The sequence below is a fragment of the Cygnus olor genome, chromosome Z (assembly GCF_009769625.2).
Source record: "Cygnus olor isolate bCygOlo1 chromosome Z, bCygOlo1.pri.v2, whole genome shotgun sequence".
Lineage (NCBI taxonomy): Eukaryota > Metazoa > Chordata > Aves > Anseriformes > Anatidae > Cygnus > Cygnus olor.
The window spans coordinates 13883204-13900569 of NC_049198.1; the positions used below are offsets into that span (position 1 = coordinate 13883204).

Genomic DNA, 17366 nt, shown 5'->3' on the forward strand with positions numbered 1-17366 from the left:
CCTCCAGAAACAGAGTTTGAAAGTATTAAGTGACACACTGTCCTTCTGAAGTTTCTCAAAAGATTTTCCCGTCTTCCTTAAATACAAAGGAAGAAGAAAAACTCTTAGCCACATGTTTTAGGAGGATTGTTTCAGTAGACATCTGAGAATGTGAACACTGCAGCCAGTGAGACTGACTTTCAACCTATACAAATAGATTTTTCTCTTGTTCTTATTCTTAGATGGTCATGCATGGTAATAAACCATTCCAAGACCAAGATCTTCTGAATCTTTCTGAAGATGAGTTAGTCAGTCCATGTAAGAGTCACTATAAAAGGAATCTACTTCCAGGTGATGTCTAGACCAAGAAGAAAGGCTGCAATACTTTATGCAAATACAGATAAACTGACTATTGCTTTCAGCACTAAGGAAGACAATCACTGTTGTAATATCAGATATGATTCTTCATATAAAAACTTTAAGCTGAGCTAGTAGAAAAACATGAGGTTAGGAAAACTTCCTTTACAAGAGCTGAACTACGCGAGTTATTTCCAAGTCCCTCAAGAAAAGCAGACAAAAGGAAAGATAAGTAACCATCTGCTTTGAACGGATAACAGGTATTCTTTAGATCATGAAACATATTTTGTTTCTAGTGTTGCAGATTGGTAGAGATGGAAGTCAGATGAGCATTAGACTCACATCTTCTCAACAGTATTCTATTTGGGCTTCTACCTCACTATTTGTAATTGGTTTGGATATTCCAGTTTAAGACACTTCAGTGGAGATTCTAAGACAGAAGATACCCATTTCCCATGAAAACAATGATGAGGCTATGACATTTCTTATTAGGATAGCCAAATACAGCATCTGGATTTTTTTCCCCTCCATCAAGAAAAGTACATTTACTTTTATATTTGAGAGGAAAACCTTTTTTGAACAGCAGAGCAAACAACCTTTAGACAAAGATAGGTGTGTGTGTTTGTACACATGGACATAGGTTCTGGCTTCTCAGGCAGAACTCCACAAGCAGAAAGTTTTTAAAAATGAATCACAACACAGAAATAATAAAGCAATTAAGAGACAGAAGTATGAGATAAACAAATATTTTCTTCATATTAAGTCATTGTTTTGGAGATGCATGTGGAGATTCCTATCCTAAGTCTTTTTTAATATATTAAATATCAGACTAAGAAGTGAAAATGGTGGAAGAATGGAGGAAATCCATCAGTATTATCACTGGCCCACCAAGCTTCACATCTAAGAGTCTGGAAAGAACATTAATATGAACTATCTTCATATATTTGCTAGCATTTGCACAAAAAGGATTCCAAAGCTCATCCAGATGACAGTTTATCAGATATCCTCTTAAAAAAAGCTAACTACGTGAAGCAACCAGAATAGTTTATGAGAACTATATTCTGCTAATCTTTTGAAAGAGTTGGAAAGAGTTATTACAACAGTGTACTAAAAAGGAAACACTTTCCTAACATAGTAATAACCCAAAACTTTCACATAAGGTACTGCTGAAGATTGTATTAAAGGATATGAAGAGGTTATAGGGTGATGAAAAGTAATCACACAAATCAAAATCTGAAATGATGAACGCAAGGAGCAGAGGTGAATGAACAGAAGATTTTTATCCTGACAAATTTTATCCTGATTTTTATCCATTTAAGTATCAGGTTCACAGTCTCCTTTGGTAGACAGTACTTAATATACAATTTGTAATTTGAAAAAAAGGATGGGGGGGGATTACAGGGGACTTAAGGATGGGGCTATAAGAATCTTCAAGGGAATTTAAAAATTATGCCTATGGAAAACTGGCAAGATGAAGAAAACTGAAGATTGTTACGTGTGAGTTAATGCACAGAATTCTAAAACAGCCACCAGATCAAGAAAATGATTTTCATCTGTACACTGTGTGCATCTGTGTCTGAAAGCTGAAAATGTATTATGATGCAAGAACAGCAGCAAACTTATCCAAGTATTTTCAGTGTCACTACAGAAATGAGAAGTGCCACCTAAGACAGCATTAGGGCTGAAAACTTTAATACTGCTAAAAATCTGGAAAAACTAACAAAGGATGGAATTAGAAAGAATATTGACTAACTACTTGGTACTACAGGAACCTACTACTACAGGTTCATTCTTAAACTTTTCTCTTAAATCATCTCATCTACTCACTACAGTAAGATAACAATGGTTTTGACAGATCTCTGATCCAGTCAGATAATTGTATATATTGTGAATCTTGTATGGCTACAGCCTCTTGGCACATTACTAAAAGACCTCAAAAGTTTCTGAGGCCTACCAACACTCCATTTTCTTCATGGCTCAAGGCTTCCTCTCAGCTGTCAATGGTATGGTGCTCTGGGAACCGGCAAGACCAATCTACACTGGGAATGACAACAAAATGTGTCACTATTATCTCCAACTGCTGGCAAGAAGAAACTATAATCAGGTACCTGGAGTAAAAAGAGAATGGAGTCCTAAAAAACAGATCTTTTAACTCAAGAATAACTGCAATTACTGCAGACTAGTATATCAGAAAAGTGCAGACTACAGCTGTCTTTAGTTTAGTTAAATTGTCCATCAAGGTTACTGACTCCAAAACCCAAAACTTTATAGGAAAACCTCTAGTTCTCCTTGAAGTCACTGATTCCCTTATAGTGTAATACTTTGAAGTTAACAATTCATACTCCAAATGAAGAAACTTGTACACTATTTCCTGCATCCAAATAACTGTTCTCATCTTCAAAGAAAAACAAGTTTGTTCTGTACTACAAGAAGATTTGTATATGAAAATCTAGGATAATGTTGAGAGAATCAGAAGAGCAAATTATAAAATTACACGTTATTTCCAAAGGAATATATATACTTAGCCTAACTCAAGGTCGCTTCCTAAAATAATTTAAAAATTCAGCACTTGCAAATTTCTCAGAATAGCTCTAACCTATGTAGCAAAATAAACCGCAGACAGAATATTGAAATATTAAAACATGAAATCCTAAATCTGTTTCTTTTTCTACCACCAAAGCTGAGCCTAAGGACCAATTTACCAACGTCTGCACAAAAACACAAGTTCTGGAAACAGGCATGTAGTTCTTTTGACTGTCAGACATTGAGACAAGATATAGGAAAATTCCATTTGAAAGTATATACATAACGTTTTAGGAGTAAGGAAAGCAGTCCAACAAAGCATACACACACACAGAAACTAACAAAATGTTCATCTTTAAAATCTTAGTTCTACTACATTAAGAGTATGCTCCAAATTGTTTAAGAGAACATTTTTATATAAGTCCTTTCTGCAAGTACTGAGATGTTATATTTTTTACATTTCTGAGAAAATACAACAGAGAAATCTACACTTTCATTTGGAGTTTTTTTCCCCCTCTTTCTGAAAGTGTATAATGTATTTCTGACTTTACTCATTAAAGTACTTGTAAAGTATGCATTTGCATTATGACATTTTAAACATACTGGAAATACAAAATTCCAGTTTCAAAAGTACAAATAAAATTGATTTAATTTTACCTAGAACAATGAAAGTACCCTACTATTACCAAAGTACCCGAAGTATTACCCTAGTGTTCCTTATTACTTACCATATTATGATGCTGTCATACGTAAATCCTAGCTTTTCTTCAGCATGGCCAGTATTACAAAGAAGCTGAAAATAAAAGAAGGCATCTATTACTTAAAATTCTTTAACAATTACTATTTAAAACCTAAGATATTTGGTAATGCTTCTGAAGTAACACAAGGAATTTCATTCATTGCAAGGGGAGGGAAGTGTACCAACTTCAGATTTCCCTGAAAATTTTTGCTGACACTATTCAGTTCCTACATACGCACCAGACACACAAGCCTTTGGCCTCTCTTAGTAGATAGGAACTTGCACAACTGCCTAAGTTGCCTACTGGTCAGTTTTTCAACTCTACTTTCAGAAGCTATGCTTTAGATTGCTCCTTTTGCTGCCTTTAGGCTCTTTTTGGAAAAAGCAGTGATTAGGCAATTGGTAACCTCAGCAGACAAAAGAGACTGAAGTCAAAGCACATAAAACATCTGCATTCAAAAATACAGCTTGGGTGACAGTTTTGAAGTAAAGCTAGACACTGATGGTCCACTGTAACGTTTCATTCACCACAGCAGCACAGGCACAGAAAAAAACTGAGAAGTAGTTGCAAGTGGTAAGGGTCCCACAGCTGCCATCTACCCTGACCTGCCATCCATTCCACATGATTAGTGATTTTTTTTTTGATACCTCTGAAAAATCATTGCAAAGATTGAATTTACACCCGTAAGCTGTAGCAATTTCTGAACGCTTCAGCCTCATCTGTCAGTTTTGAGCACAAAACTACAGACTTACAAGTGCAGTTTTTAAGTCCAAAGCCAATCTCTCAAAAGGAGCAGTCTACTGCCTGCCATGTTTTAACCTCTCAAGAAAAGAACAATAGTCTCTCCTTTAAGAAGTACTGGTATTGTTCTCTTTTACAATGGTGGCAAAGATCCTAGTCTTCTCATTTATCTAAAATAATAAAATAATTTAGTATTAGATTCAAATGCCAAAGCACTCGGACAAAGCACTTCCAAGAACTCAAATGACTAACACTGATTGCAACAGATTTACATTTTGTCCTCTCCTTTTGAAATAGGTATGCATTCAAATCTAAGCCACTGTAGTATCAACAGTTTGCCCTCAGTGAGAAGTTCAGTGTTTGTACAACTAGTGAATATTACTGGTCTGAAGTTATTAACATTTATCAAACACTATGCCCATTTTTATTAAACCCATTTTATTAGCATGATGGTTCAAATTCAAACTGTATTTAGGTTTATGCTCAATCAGAACAAGTTCTTCCAAAGATGACATTACATTTTAGGAAATTATTTTTTATATTTTAAAAAATATGATTTAGATTATGCTGAAATCCAAAGTTATCAGTGAAAGATTATTTGAGCCAAATATGGAGATGATCCATGCCAATTTAATAATCTAGACTTAATTGAAATATTTTCAATCTTCCATTTTTCTTAGCAGTGGCTATAAGCAGAGAAGACTGTAAAATAAAGAAAGTTATTACATAACCCATTCTACTCTACCTTTCCATTTTAACTGAGAACCACATAGAACCACACAGGTTGGAAAAGACCTCCCGCATCATCAAGTCCAACTGTTAAACTGGCACTCGCTGCCAGGTCTACCAATAAACCATGTCCCTAAGCACTACATCTACATGTCTTTTCAATACCTCCAGGTATAGTGACACAACTACTACTTCCCTGGCAGCCTGTTCCAATGCTTCCCAAGCCTTTCAGTGAAGATTTTTTTTCCTTCAAACATCCAAAACTCCCCTGGTGCAACCTGAGGCCATTTCCTCTTGTCCTATTACTTGTTGCTTGGGAAAAGAGACTGATCCCCATCCTGCTACAGCCTCCTTTGAGGTAGTTGTAGAGAGTGAGCCTGAGCCTCCTGTCCTCCAGACTCCTCAGCTCCCTCAGCCACCCCTCATAAGACTTGTTCTCTAGACCCTTCACCAGCTTCGTTGCCCTTCTCTGGGCACACTCCAGCACCTCCGTGTCCTTCCTGTACTGAGGGGCCCAAAACTGAACACAGTACGCGAGGTGCGGCCTCACCAGAGCCGAGTACATGGGGATGATCACTTCCCAAGTCCTGCTGACCACACTATTTCTGATCCAAACTAGGATGCTGTTGGCCTTCTTGGCCACCTGAGCACACTGCTGGTTCATATTCAGTCAGCTATTGACCAATACCTTCAGCTCCCTTTCCGCCGGGCAACTTCCCAGCCAAAATGAAACTAGGCAATCATGTGCATTAACTAGTCATGACAATATGTCATATCCTACAATCAGTCTATTTTTGCCATGTTGTTGGACTGCCTAAGGCCACCACTGCTGCTTTAGCATTTCTATTGACATCTTATGAACTGTAAAAATTGGCTGGCAGAGTGTAAGCAAAATAGTGTGAGAAGACAGTGAGTAAAAACACTTTTGTTCAGTTTCAGACAGGCTCATCAACAGTTGTTTAGGCTTGTCATTTATACATCTAACCTCACACCATCATTCTATCCCAGACAGAAATGAGAAATCCTAATTTAACATACACCAGACTATCTTCAACAGCTTTTTTCCTACTTCAAAAAAATTAAGAAGAAATTGTAATTATGATATGTGGACTTTCTTTTCTGAGGAAATAAAAGATAAGCAATAAAGTTTACAAAGTAGCTGCAATTTAGCAACAGCTGAAAGTATGTGCAACTCTTTCAAGCCTTCAAACCCAAGGCACAAAAACAAGTCTTTCTAATATGACACTTGATTTCAGCTATACAACTGCAGAACAATTCTGCATTATTTATTTGTACATAGACTAGAGAAGTAGCCTTTAATTAAGAGAAGTCAGAAGACTGCTTAGCAAGGACTTGGAAACGTTTTAGGGCAACCAGTTCCACAGTCACCAACATATCAAGGGGATAAGGAGTAGAGAAGAAGTCATTCAGCTTTGTTAGCAGCAGCCTGAAGCTCTTCCCTAACTCACGTGTGTATTAATACCTACTGGTGGTAAACTACCACCTAAACAGAAATTAACTAAAAATGTAACAGGTATTTACCCTTACAGACACTGTCAATATACTTTATACTGTGAAGAATATTAAGCACTGCTCGTCATCATTGCTCAAAATTGAACAAAATCAAAACCTTGCTTTTGCAGAATAAATTATAAGTAAATGCAAAGATATGGAAAATTCTGTTTAAGTTTACATAGGAAAGTAAGTACATTGCCAATATCTGTTTCCCACCCTTACTCGAGTGACATTCATTGCTAGATTTCTTTAAATGGTACATTAAGCAGAACTCTGAAAAACAAAGATGCTCATCTTCTCATTTTAGTTTAGTCCTTCCAAGAACATCTAATTTTATTTATTTTCCCTACTGCATCATTTTCCCACCCACCATTAATTCTTCACTAATTTTGTTAATTCTAACAGCACTTATGGATAGATAAAAACCTCACGAAACTTGCTCATTGCACCTACCAAGTGTTTTACTTTGTGTCCCCCCCCACCAGTGTTTTCAATGTGCCAAAGTTATGTACCTTTTTGTACTTGCTAATGGTTCTGTCCCGCTAAGTCCAAAACACTGGCATGAAAATAAATGTACTTAGTGCTTATTGTAATAGTTCCATGGACCACAGTCTCAAAACATGTCCCTACTGACACACACTCCTGTTTAACTTGCAAAGGGAACTATCATTACAAAATGCAGAGATTTTACTCAGAAAGCAATTGGCAAGATGAAATGTGACAAATCACTGGTCCTGATAAAAGACTGTCATTACAGGTACTCTCATGCCTTTCAAAGGAACAAGATCTTTTTTATTCTTCCATTAATTAAAAGAGGTGCTGCAGCTGCCATGCACACAACAGTAGCCTGTGGACAAAGGTCAGATTCTGAAGTGCCACTACATTGCCCCTACCATCTGGAACACATGCACTCTTCTGAGGCAACTCTTCTGTCACTGCGCTTACCACACATTTTGTTTCAGTGGTCCCAAAATGAAACTAAAGCAGAAGATGTGTTCCAGGAACACACCTAGCCTGCTGCAACTACTAAAGGGCATTCAGTTCTCAGGGCTGGACTAGTAGTCCAAAGTAACCACTCTTTACCAACTGCATGCAGCGTTACCTCTTCAGTAACGACTATTTTTCTTTATGTGAGTACTCCCACCAAGCACGACTTCATTGATAGATACACCTGGTCTTATCTTGAAGTTCAGTCATGAAACCTAATTGTATTTTGGAAGTTTCCTCAAGTTTAATTGCTCTGTGGATACAAATATCTGAATGCGATAATCATTATCAAAACATAATAGTGTTTACATGCACATGGAACATCTCTCACAGAGAGAATGAACACAAAATTGGCTGAAAAAATACAGAACTAGCTACTGGCTGTTTATTCTCATTCCAAGGGGCCAGTTACCTAAGTATTGACTTTCCTTAGAACTTACATAATGTAGTGTGCTTACAGGATTTCCAGCTAGAAAACAATTTAAAAGATGGACAGCAAGATCAGAATTCAAAATCTTACAGTGATTTAAAAGGAGTGCCCAAAATGGGTAATAAAATTCAATTAAATAAAGGGAACAGTGTATCACGTCAAGTTAACACATTAAGAGTCATAGAGAAACTAAAAGGAGCCCAGCAGAGAAATACAAGCTGTCCAGAAAGCATTCAGAATGTCAAATACAGTAACAATTCTGAAAGTAAAGCAAGATCTGAGTTACAGCAACCTATAAACTAAATGAGTTAATGTGATGTCATCTCCAAAAAGTAATTTTACCATTGAAAATAATAGGATTGCATTATGTCAGATTAAGAGAGATTTTTCTACTCAGGCTACTCTTAAAATGCAGTGCCCCAAATTGTGTTTTAAGACCGGAGAAACTGGAAAAAGTACAGCAGCAAAATATACAAGGCAGGCAGAAAATACACCCATGAAGGTTGAGCAACTGGGTTTATTTAGCCTATTAAAAAAGAAGACTGGCAAAAGTAAGGCTGGATTGACATACGTTTAAAAGGGAATAAAGTCATGGAAGCTGCTATAAAGAAGATACTGTTCAGTTGGTCTTCGTACTTTAGGTATTTGCTCAGTTACAAATGTCTGGCCTTAAATATTTTGAAGGTGAAACCTTGCCACTTTCTTTACATTTCACTTTCAAATAACATTAAGCAAGTTAGTGATTATGGACCAAAAGCAGAGATTTTTGTTGATGGCTCAATTCCTGACAAAGCTAAGCCTGTCATGTTTTTGACTGTAATATTGAACAAGTAATATGTATTTTGTAGTACTATAAGTCTGTAGGCACAGGCAGTACCAGAATACTACAATCTGCTTGTGGCTTGACATTGCTATAATTCACTAGAATAGCAATAGATTATCATATCATTAAAATTCATGGGATTAAGCAAATACATTTATATTTTGTACACAAACACGACATATGTTTTGCTTGTTAGAACTGCCTGCAAGTCAACTCTAAAATTCAGAGTTTTTGATATTCATATAAAAGAATGTGAACAGCACAGAGTATCTTTGAGCAGATGATTTAATACTAGTACAAAATGATCCTTACTCTAGGTCAGACAGTGACTAACTTACAGTGAAGGTTTTTTGCATGTTTACTGTCAGCTATGAGTTTTTCATGCTACTTGGATGAGTCACAGCAATATGAGTAACACATCAACATGTCTTGGAAACAGTAGCTCAAAACAACAAAACCACAGGAGGTCAACAGCACACACAAATTGAGTGCAATTTTACATTTTACACAATAGCCATAGCAATTAACAGGTAAATTTTGATAGTATTCCGTATGTCCAAAATGCAATTATTACACTAATTTTAGAAATAGTTTGATCCACCAGTGGTAATATTTATGAGTAGAACACCTAGTAGATTCTAGTCTTACTATAAGACTTTACCAAAACTACAGACTCTGGATTTAGACCCATTTACTCTCCAATTTTGTTCTGCAGCAGAATGCCACTAAGCAGGTGTTCTGTTCCTATCTGCTACATATGTTTATGAAGTGGTATCAAGTTTTGCCTATAGTGGTATAGGTATTTGGACAAATATTACAGTCACCAACAACTGCATTCAGATTCAGAGATATTTGGGTTTTGCAAAGGACGGACAAGACCCTAAAATGACAACAGAAGCAGAGCATAAAACCATGCAATGGACTATGAATCAGAGAGAAACTCTGTGAAAACCTCTGTAGCCCCAAACTCAATCCACATCCTATCAAAATTCATCAGCATAGTCAAAAGCAAACAGATACACAGAGCAGAGCAGTAGAGCTTCATTAAATGATGGAATTAGCCTTGAGCAGACTGGAAATATCATTTTCAATATCATTGATGCTATTCAACTGCTAGGGCCAAGCTAAAATGAATTGTTTCATTTTATCCTGAAAGAAGCTTTCTCTTTGAATTAATGAAAAACATTAACAGCATCTGTGAACATTTTTTAAAAATTCATTATTTAAATATGGTTTTAGTTAAAAAGGTATAAACAATATCTCAGAAGGTAGGAGTGGAATAAACCTTCTTTAATGCAGGATTCTAAATGAATACTTCAAATCCAAAAGATAATTTTCCACTAGGTAAATGCAATTGTACAGTTCCTTCTGGTTTTCAGTAATTTATCACTTACTACTTCTCATGGGGGTGGGGAAAAACCCAAAGAAATAACAATCATGTTTTGCTATTAATCAGCAGAAGTTGGGAAACTTCAAGGTGCTTGCTTTATCTGTCTGGCCATACAAACGAAAATTGGTTAAGCCTAGTCAGCTCGCTGAAGCCAAAGGCACATACAGCGTAATGAACTGCTGCAATAACTGAAGATGTCCCTGACCATTTATGAGAGGTCAAATTCTCAGTTTCCAGGTCAAAATTCAGGTTAGTTTAAATAGTGAGACAGGTAGTTTGAAAGGAACAGGATTACTTTTGTCTAATATAGGCTAGGCAGTAGTTCATAAACCATTTTACCCACAAAACTCCAGCTTCAAGCATTAGCTGATGAGCAGCAGACAAGGAGAAAAAATTCGTAACAAAATGTACTTTTCAATAGTCTGAATATCACCAGAACTGTGAATACAAATGTCTTTGAGAATAAAATGTTAATGTTACAGCAACTGTTAGGTAAGAATAACCCCACGTTGACTCAAAAAGCTAAGAACATGAATATTATGTTTTTTTATTAATAACAAGTACTATCTAATACTTGATGAATGAAAACAAGTTTCTAAAAAAATATCACGTATACAGTATACTGGTTCTTAACTGTGCGAAGTAAGTGGTGATTCAGACACCACTAGTTAAAACTCCTCTTGAAGGGAAGGAAAAATGAAAATAATATATCTGACGTGCAAATTTAATACAAAAATATCTGCCTCACAGCATCATTCTTGAACATAAAGAAAGAAATCATGCTGACTGCTAACCACATTTATTTTAATCAATTTTATATAAAGTTATTTTATTTCTGCATAAAATCCTGGAGTCTAGTTCAATGATTTTTTTAAAGGATATTTATTTTCATTCTCCTTAATTAAAAAGGATGAAAAAATCAAAAAGAATCAAAAATCCAGTCCTCTTTCAAGGAAAGAAACCCAAACTTAACATATCTCAGACATCTTGTTATTAATGCCAAACAAAGTCTACCACAGTCTCTGTCAGGAAAGTCCATGTTACCTAAAATTACTTGTTTTCACATGCATATAGGTATTTTGCTTTATCTGACCAGAAGAGTAGAATAATATTTCTTCCAAATGTGAGAGCTATCTTTGAAGGAAAAGAACTGGGACAGCAGGGAGCAACTGCCTGGTACTGACATTTTCCTACCTTCTTGTTTTGCCTTTTTTTTTTTTTAGTGTAATATTTCTAGAGGAGAGGCAAGTTTTATAGATTTTTCCATATTATTTTACCAGAAGTACTCTAATTTTTTTTTTCCAAAGATACTTTCCCTGCCCATACAATAGATAACCAGGGTGACTGAGAACTGGAATGGGTTGCCCAGAGAGGTTTTGGAGCCTCCCTCCTGGGACACATATACAAAAGCCATCTGGACATGGTCCTAGGCAACTGTCTCCAGTTTGATCTGCTTGAGCATGAGGGGGATGTTGAGCCACATGACCTCCTGAGGTCCTTTCCACCCTTAACCATTCTCAGATTCTGTGAATTCGCAGCCTTTCGCACAGAAAATAAAATACAAGAATTAATGGACAAATCAAGTTTATCACCACCAATATCCTCCAAGCTGAAAATACAAACATCCTCAGCTGCTAACATATCAAACATCACAAAACCCCACTGTCTTCCCCACACTCCTATTTCAAAAACAAGGAACTGAGACTACGTCAATTCATGGTAGTAGACTGGAGTACAAAAAGGAAATAAAACCATCTCCCCCTGTCTCCATGCTTTCACTCTTAACCACTGGAATGAAAAACACAGAACTGTTCCAACCACCAATGAGACAATACAGTATGTTTTGCAACTTTTATTCTATCTTCATAACTGAATTCACAATTCAGACGAAAGTAGGAACAGTTTTCAAAATCAAATGTACAAGTTATACATATATATTGTCCTCACTGAAATATCTGCTTTGTAAGTGCTAAACAAATGCTAAACATCAAGGAGTAGGATGATTACCTTACACGTGGTCACTCTGATTTAGGATCAGAGCCCAGTTATGAATTACTGTTTGTCTCCAGAAGTCAGGGATGTGAGTTGCCTACAGAAACTCCTCATTCCTTGCCAGTCTTAAGTTCAGTTTACAAAAACCTTCCTAGTGTTTTTGAGCATATTTTCCAATTTTCACACTAGGTCAGTTTAAAGAGCAGTAACATTTTTTAAATATTTAATTATGATACTATTCATTTTTTCATATTTCATTTATTTTAAAAGAACTTTTGGTTCGTCCTTTAATTACATTATGCATATCTACTAATTGACCACATTTACAGGTACTTACTATGTGATGATTTTCAGTAGAAAAATCAATATTGCTTTAAGACCTGCTCAAATACTAGCTTTTTGCTAGGAATCACACACCTGCAAACGTAAATCCATCTCTTTCATTGTAAGGCAACTAGAGAATTTGGAGGCACCTAAATTAAGTTTCCAGATCAGCACAAAAAAAGAAATATAGTTATGACTCAGCCTTTTCTAGCAACTTAAAGGGGACTTTCTTGAAATAGTTCAGAATCTCAGTAACAACAGCAGTGTTTGTCATAGTGGATGCAGATGCAATAAAACAATGACACAAAGAAAAGATTTTAGTGTAAATAAGATCCGATTCTCTGCAAATGCTTTGTACCCCCATGTGCCCTAAACTCAGAAAACGAAGCACTTGCAGATTTCTTCCTAAAACACTAGAAGACAAATTGACTTGCTTGGTAACTTTGTTCTCTGTACTCACTCTTCTGCCAATTGAAACTCATACACTACCACTGAAGTGTTGTTGAATCTTACAAGAGCTTTCAACAGCCAAGAAGCATTCCTACTTCAAGGATTATGATTTATGTTTGTCCTTCTCATATCAACTGGTCCCCCAGATCTGCTCTTGAGCATTCATTCCTTCACTTGAGATTGTCTCAGAAGTGTTAAGCAGCCTCCTGCTTATCTTACTCAATGTTATCACATACAATGAATTTAAACCTTACTTTCCCCACTAAATTATCCATTACTACCTCCTTTTCTATCTACTGCTCATTGCAGAACCCATTCTGTGTCACTGAAAGTTGGGTTTCATTTCCAGGCATGTTGCCCTATCTGTGACACTGTCAGAGATGCGTACAATTCACCAACTTTTTCTGTGTATCAGTACATTAATTCAGGTAACACGCACACCAAAGCTCCATTGTCTCCAACCTCACTTACTGTAACGTACTTACTTTTACCTTACCTTAACAGCTGGAACACCGTCCAGCTACAGCCTCTCACTGTGTTACAACAAACACCATTTACCTAATTCACTGCTCACCTCCCATCTGTCCTCTCTGCTCTTCTTCACCAGTTCTTCATCTACCAAAAAAATGTCTTTACCCTCATTCTGAAAGCCTTTCATGGTCTCTTTCCTCAGTCTATCATCTCTCATTCTACAGTAAGTTATTAATTCTTGCCTCCAGCAAGCTCCCAACATCTCCATCAAACTTTCAGGCAAGTATCTTTCACATTCTCATTATCTGCAAGCTTACAATTGGAAAAAGTACCTAAAAAATCAGCCAGTTTTTAGAAAAAACAGACAGTTTTTAGAAATCAACCCTTTAGATCTTTTTCACTAAAAAAAAAGAAAACATAATAGAAGTTAACAGTTCCTATCCTGCTAGTGCCCAAGACACTGAAAATCATGCTCAGTGATATAGTCCTCCTCCTTACCATACTTTGCCAGTTTACATCAAACGTGTCTGCCATTCCTATTTTTTGATTCAACCCTGTGGAGCAGGAACCAATCCTTTAGCTTTATTTATGCAACTTAATCTCTGAATTAGGAGATAATTCAGATTTCTAAGCACTATAACAATCCTTCCTGTAGAACACAAATTTCAGCATGATCTTCCATTCACTTATTTACTTGTCCTTGCTTACTCTTACTCTCTCACAGCATGTACTGTTCCTATATGCAAAACTGCTTCATGAATCTCCTAGACATTTGATATAGGACATATAAAATATTTTGTCTGTATGATCACATGTTCTGACACCATTCAAGCACCTACCTTAGTAAAATTATTCAAGTGACCTAGTTTCCTCATATTTGAGACACCTTGCAATTTGGCCACATTTTGGAGAATCTCTCTCATATTATCACAGGGTTCTGCAAAAGAAAACAGGTTATTAGTAGACAATTACAAGAATCAGAAGTATAAACATACACTCAACATGCAGTTTCCAAAACATAAAATGCTATTTTGCTAATCTCACTTAAGGTTGTAGATCATCTTCCTTCAAGAAAGATCAGCTGGATTTATGTCTAGAATGCAAGCCAGGTATACCTGAGTTCTGAAGTGCTAAAGTCCATTGGGGAGAGAGACTCCTACTTTAAAACAGATTTTAATCAAATATCTTAGATTTACAGTTGACAAAGATATCCATTTAGTGACTTGAACTCCAGTCCTAGCATGTCATAGCTGAACACTTATCCTTAATCCCCCTGTATTTTAAAGGCAAATAGTAAACTTAAAGACAGAAGTAAAAAGACAGCAGTTTACTACAACACCATATGACTTTTTTTCCCTCTATAAATATAGGGTCAGTAGGATTTTGGGAAGACAGGACTCTCTTCTGCTCTCCATATGAATTTCTGTCCACAAACACTGTAAACTTACTAGAGGGCTGGGAGTTTCAAGCAATATGTGAAGAAGAATACTAGGTAAGCAAGGTGACTGGGAACTTTTTCTCCTAATTTTCTTCCTAAGGGCCCTAATATGAAAGAACATCCTAGTATGAAAGGATATCCTAATATTACCATGCAGGATAACTTAATATGAAAGAATATTTGTATATTTTTCATTATCTAAACGAAACCAGAGATCCAAAGAAAGCAGCTTCTCACCACCTGTCTACACAGCAAATCAGGTTTATTACTAGCTTCTCTAGTTTAAAAACTAGAAAGAGCAATAAAATTGAAAATTATGGGTACGAACATCCCCATATCACAACACTTTTGAACCCATAACATATCCCCATTTACACCACAAGACCGACCAGATGTGAGCAGTCTCAGAATGTTCAACCTCTATTCTCTGAAGAGCAAGCAGCAACAACAACTTCACAAAGTAAGTAGAAATATTCTTGTAAATTTTAATTTTGAACATGTGGATAGTTACACACGAAAGTTAAACCTCTACTGAAACTAAGCTCACTATACAAACAGGAAAGACACGAGATCAGCCAGACAATCTCTGGCATATTATTGGCAAAGAACATCTCTATCTGGTTGCCTGATGCTGTGGTTGCAACTTGGAACAAAGTAGCATGTTCTCCGCAGAAAGGCAGCCAATCTGGATTTGAAGAAGCTGGAACATGATGATGCTACCACATCCCACGTCCCATTTCAATACCTCTGCAGCTATGACATACATTTATAATGAGGCTGCACAATTAAAATGTGCACCAAAACCATTTTACTCTACATGTATATGTAAAGTCAGAGCAACTTTTCTAATATTGTACTCTTTCTGCACAGAAAAATCCTCATTTCTAGGGACAGAAAAGTTTGATGAAAACCAACTTTGTAGTGTTTAGCAGAGCAGCCAGCATTTCCCAGAAGTTTTACTAGGAAATAAGTAATTTGAAGCAAAAACTCCAGCAACAGATCTAGAACACAATAAGAACACATTTCTACTACCAAATTGAATTGATAGTATCGATCATATGAATATAGCAAATTATTTTCCTCATAGTTTGATTGTATCAACAGTCCCAGCACTGTAGGAAAAAAACATACAAACAAAAAGAGACAGGAAAGAAAGAAATACCCTCTAATAGCTTAAGTCCTCAGAAAGAACTAAAATTATGGAAGCCTTTTCAGTCAGCTGTGTCAGTTCAAGTCCTGGTTTTAATGTGGGAAGTGATTTTTTTCAAGAAGGTTCAAACAAAAGAATTGTGACGTTTTAACTTCAAGGAGAGCCTATCCCATTTTCCCTCTTCTGGAAATGTATCATATATTAGAAAAAAGCAGAAATTTTATTCAGATACTCTAACATAATTCATTTCTATTAAAAATAAAGCCATCCTGGAAGATAGGCAAGTCTAACAGAACTGCACGAGTTGCAGATGTAAAAGAATTTAAACAAAACGATGTGACTTCACAGATGTAGTCTCTTGCTATTATATGCTTCCTAATAAAATGTCTTAAAAATAGACTAAATATATTCTGCATTCTCCCAACTAATCAACATGGCTTTCTGTTAATCAAAGATCAGAGCCAGGACTGCTCATCTTCCTGCCACGAAGTCTCATTCAAAAGCACTGAAAAACACAGATTAGCCCAGAAATAAAATAAAACAAAACACATGGCACGCAATCCGAAACTGATCTCCCCAAAGAAGAAATATTATGTCCCTAACTCTTCATTGTCAAGCTTAACAGGACATGTTAATGTTGATAAGGACAAACTTTTTTTTTGATGACCCCAGGTCAGACTAAAGCCATAGAGATTTCTTAGCTCTGATTAACGAGCCCTTATTCTTTACTCCTTCAGTGGCTCTTGCTTTTCTATCTGAAAAAGATAAAGAGAAGCTACTCATCATAATTTTAAGACCCTCACAATAACCTATTATTTCCTGACTTACCTCATTTATCACTGAGATGCTGACTCATTGTGAGTTGGCCCACAACAGCAACAAAGTATCTTCACATTCTTTCCCATGGTGCTTCTGAGGGTGGAGTTGTGCAAAACGATGTAGCTGATCTTAGCGCTTTCCTCTGCTGAAAGATGCACAACCCCTTCCCTTACTTTCTTTCCCTCTACCCTATACACTACTCTGGCTCTACATCAACTTCACATTAAAATGATTCTGCATACCAATTCTGCAGAATGCTTTTTGTTCTTTTGGTCGTGTTAGTTTTCTGCTGGGTTACTGAATCAAATTGAATCCCTAAGACAAACAAGCTCCTGTGCACAAGCATCTCTGCCATCGAGATGTTCATAAGCAGACTGGTGGAATCAGGACACACTCTTATCTAATGAATCTTTTCAGCTGAAAAGTCAGACTTTTTTTTTCCCACCTGCACTTCTACGCTTGTCCTGATCAATGCATACAAAGCCACAGTCTCAAATATAATCTAAAA

At 36.3% G+C, this 17366-nt stretch overlaps 1 protein-coding gene across 1 annotated transcript in view; it reads right to left on the bottom strand.

The window, feature by feature from the left end:
* Positions 1-17366, bottom strand: part of RICTOR (RPTOR independent companion of MTOR complex 2) — an 81075-nt gene that overhangs the window by 50976 nt on the left and 12733 nt on the right. Inside the window, exons 3-4 of the mRNA XM_040541935.1 lie at positions 14291-14388; positions 3588-3652 (exon numbers count right to left, since the gene is read on the bottom strand). Coding sequence (XP_040397869.1) covers positions 3588-3652; positions 14291-14388 — 163 coding nt within the window. The remainder of the gene's footprint in view (positions 1-3587; positions 3653-14290; positions 14389-17366) is intronic.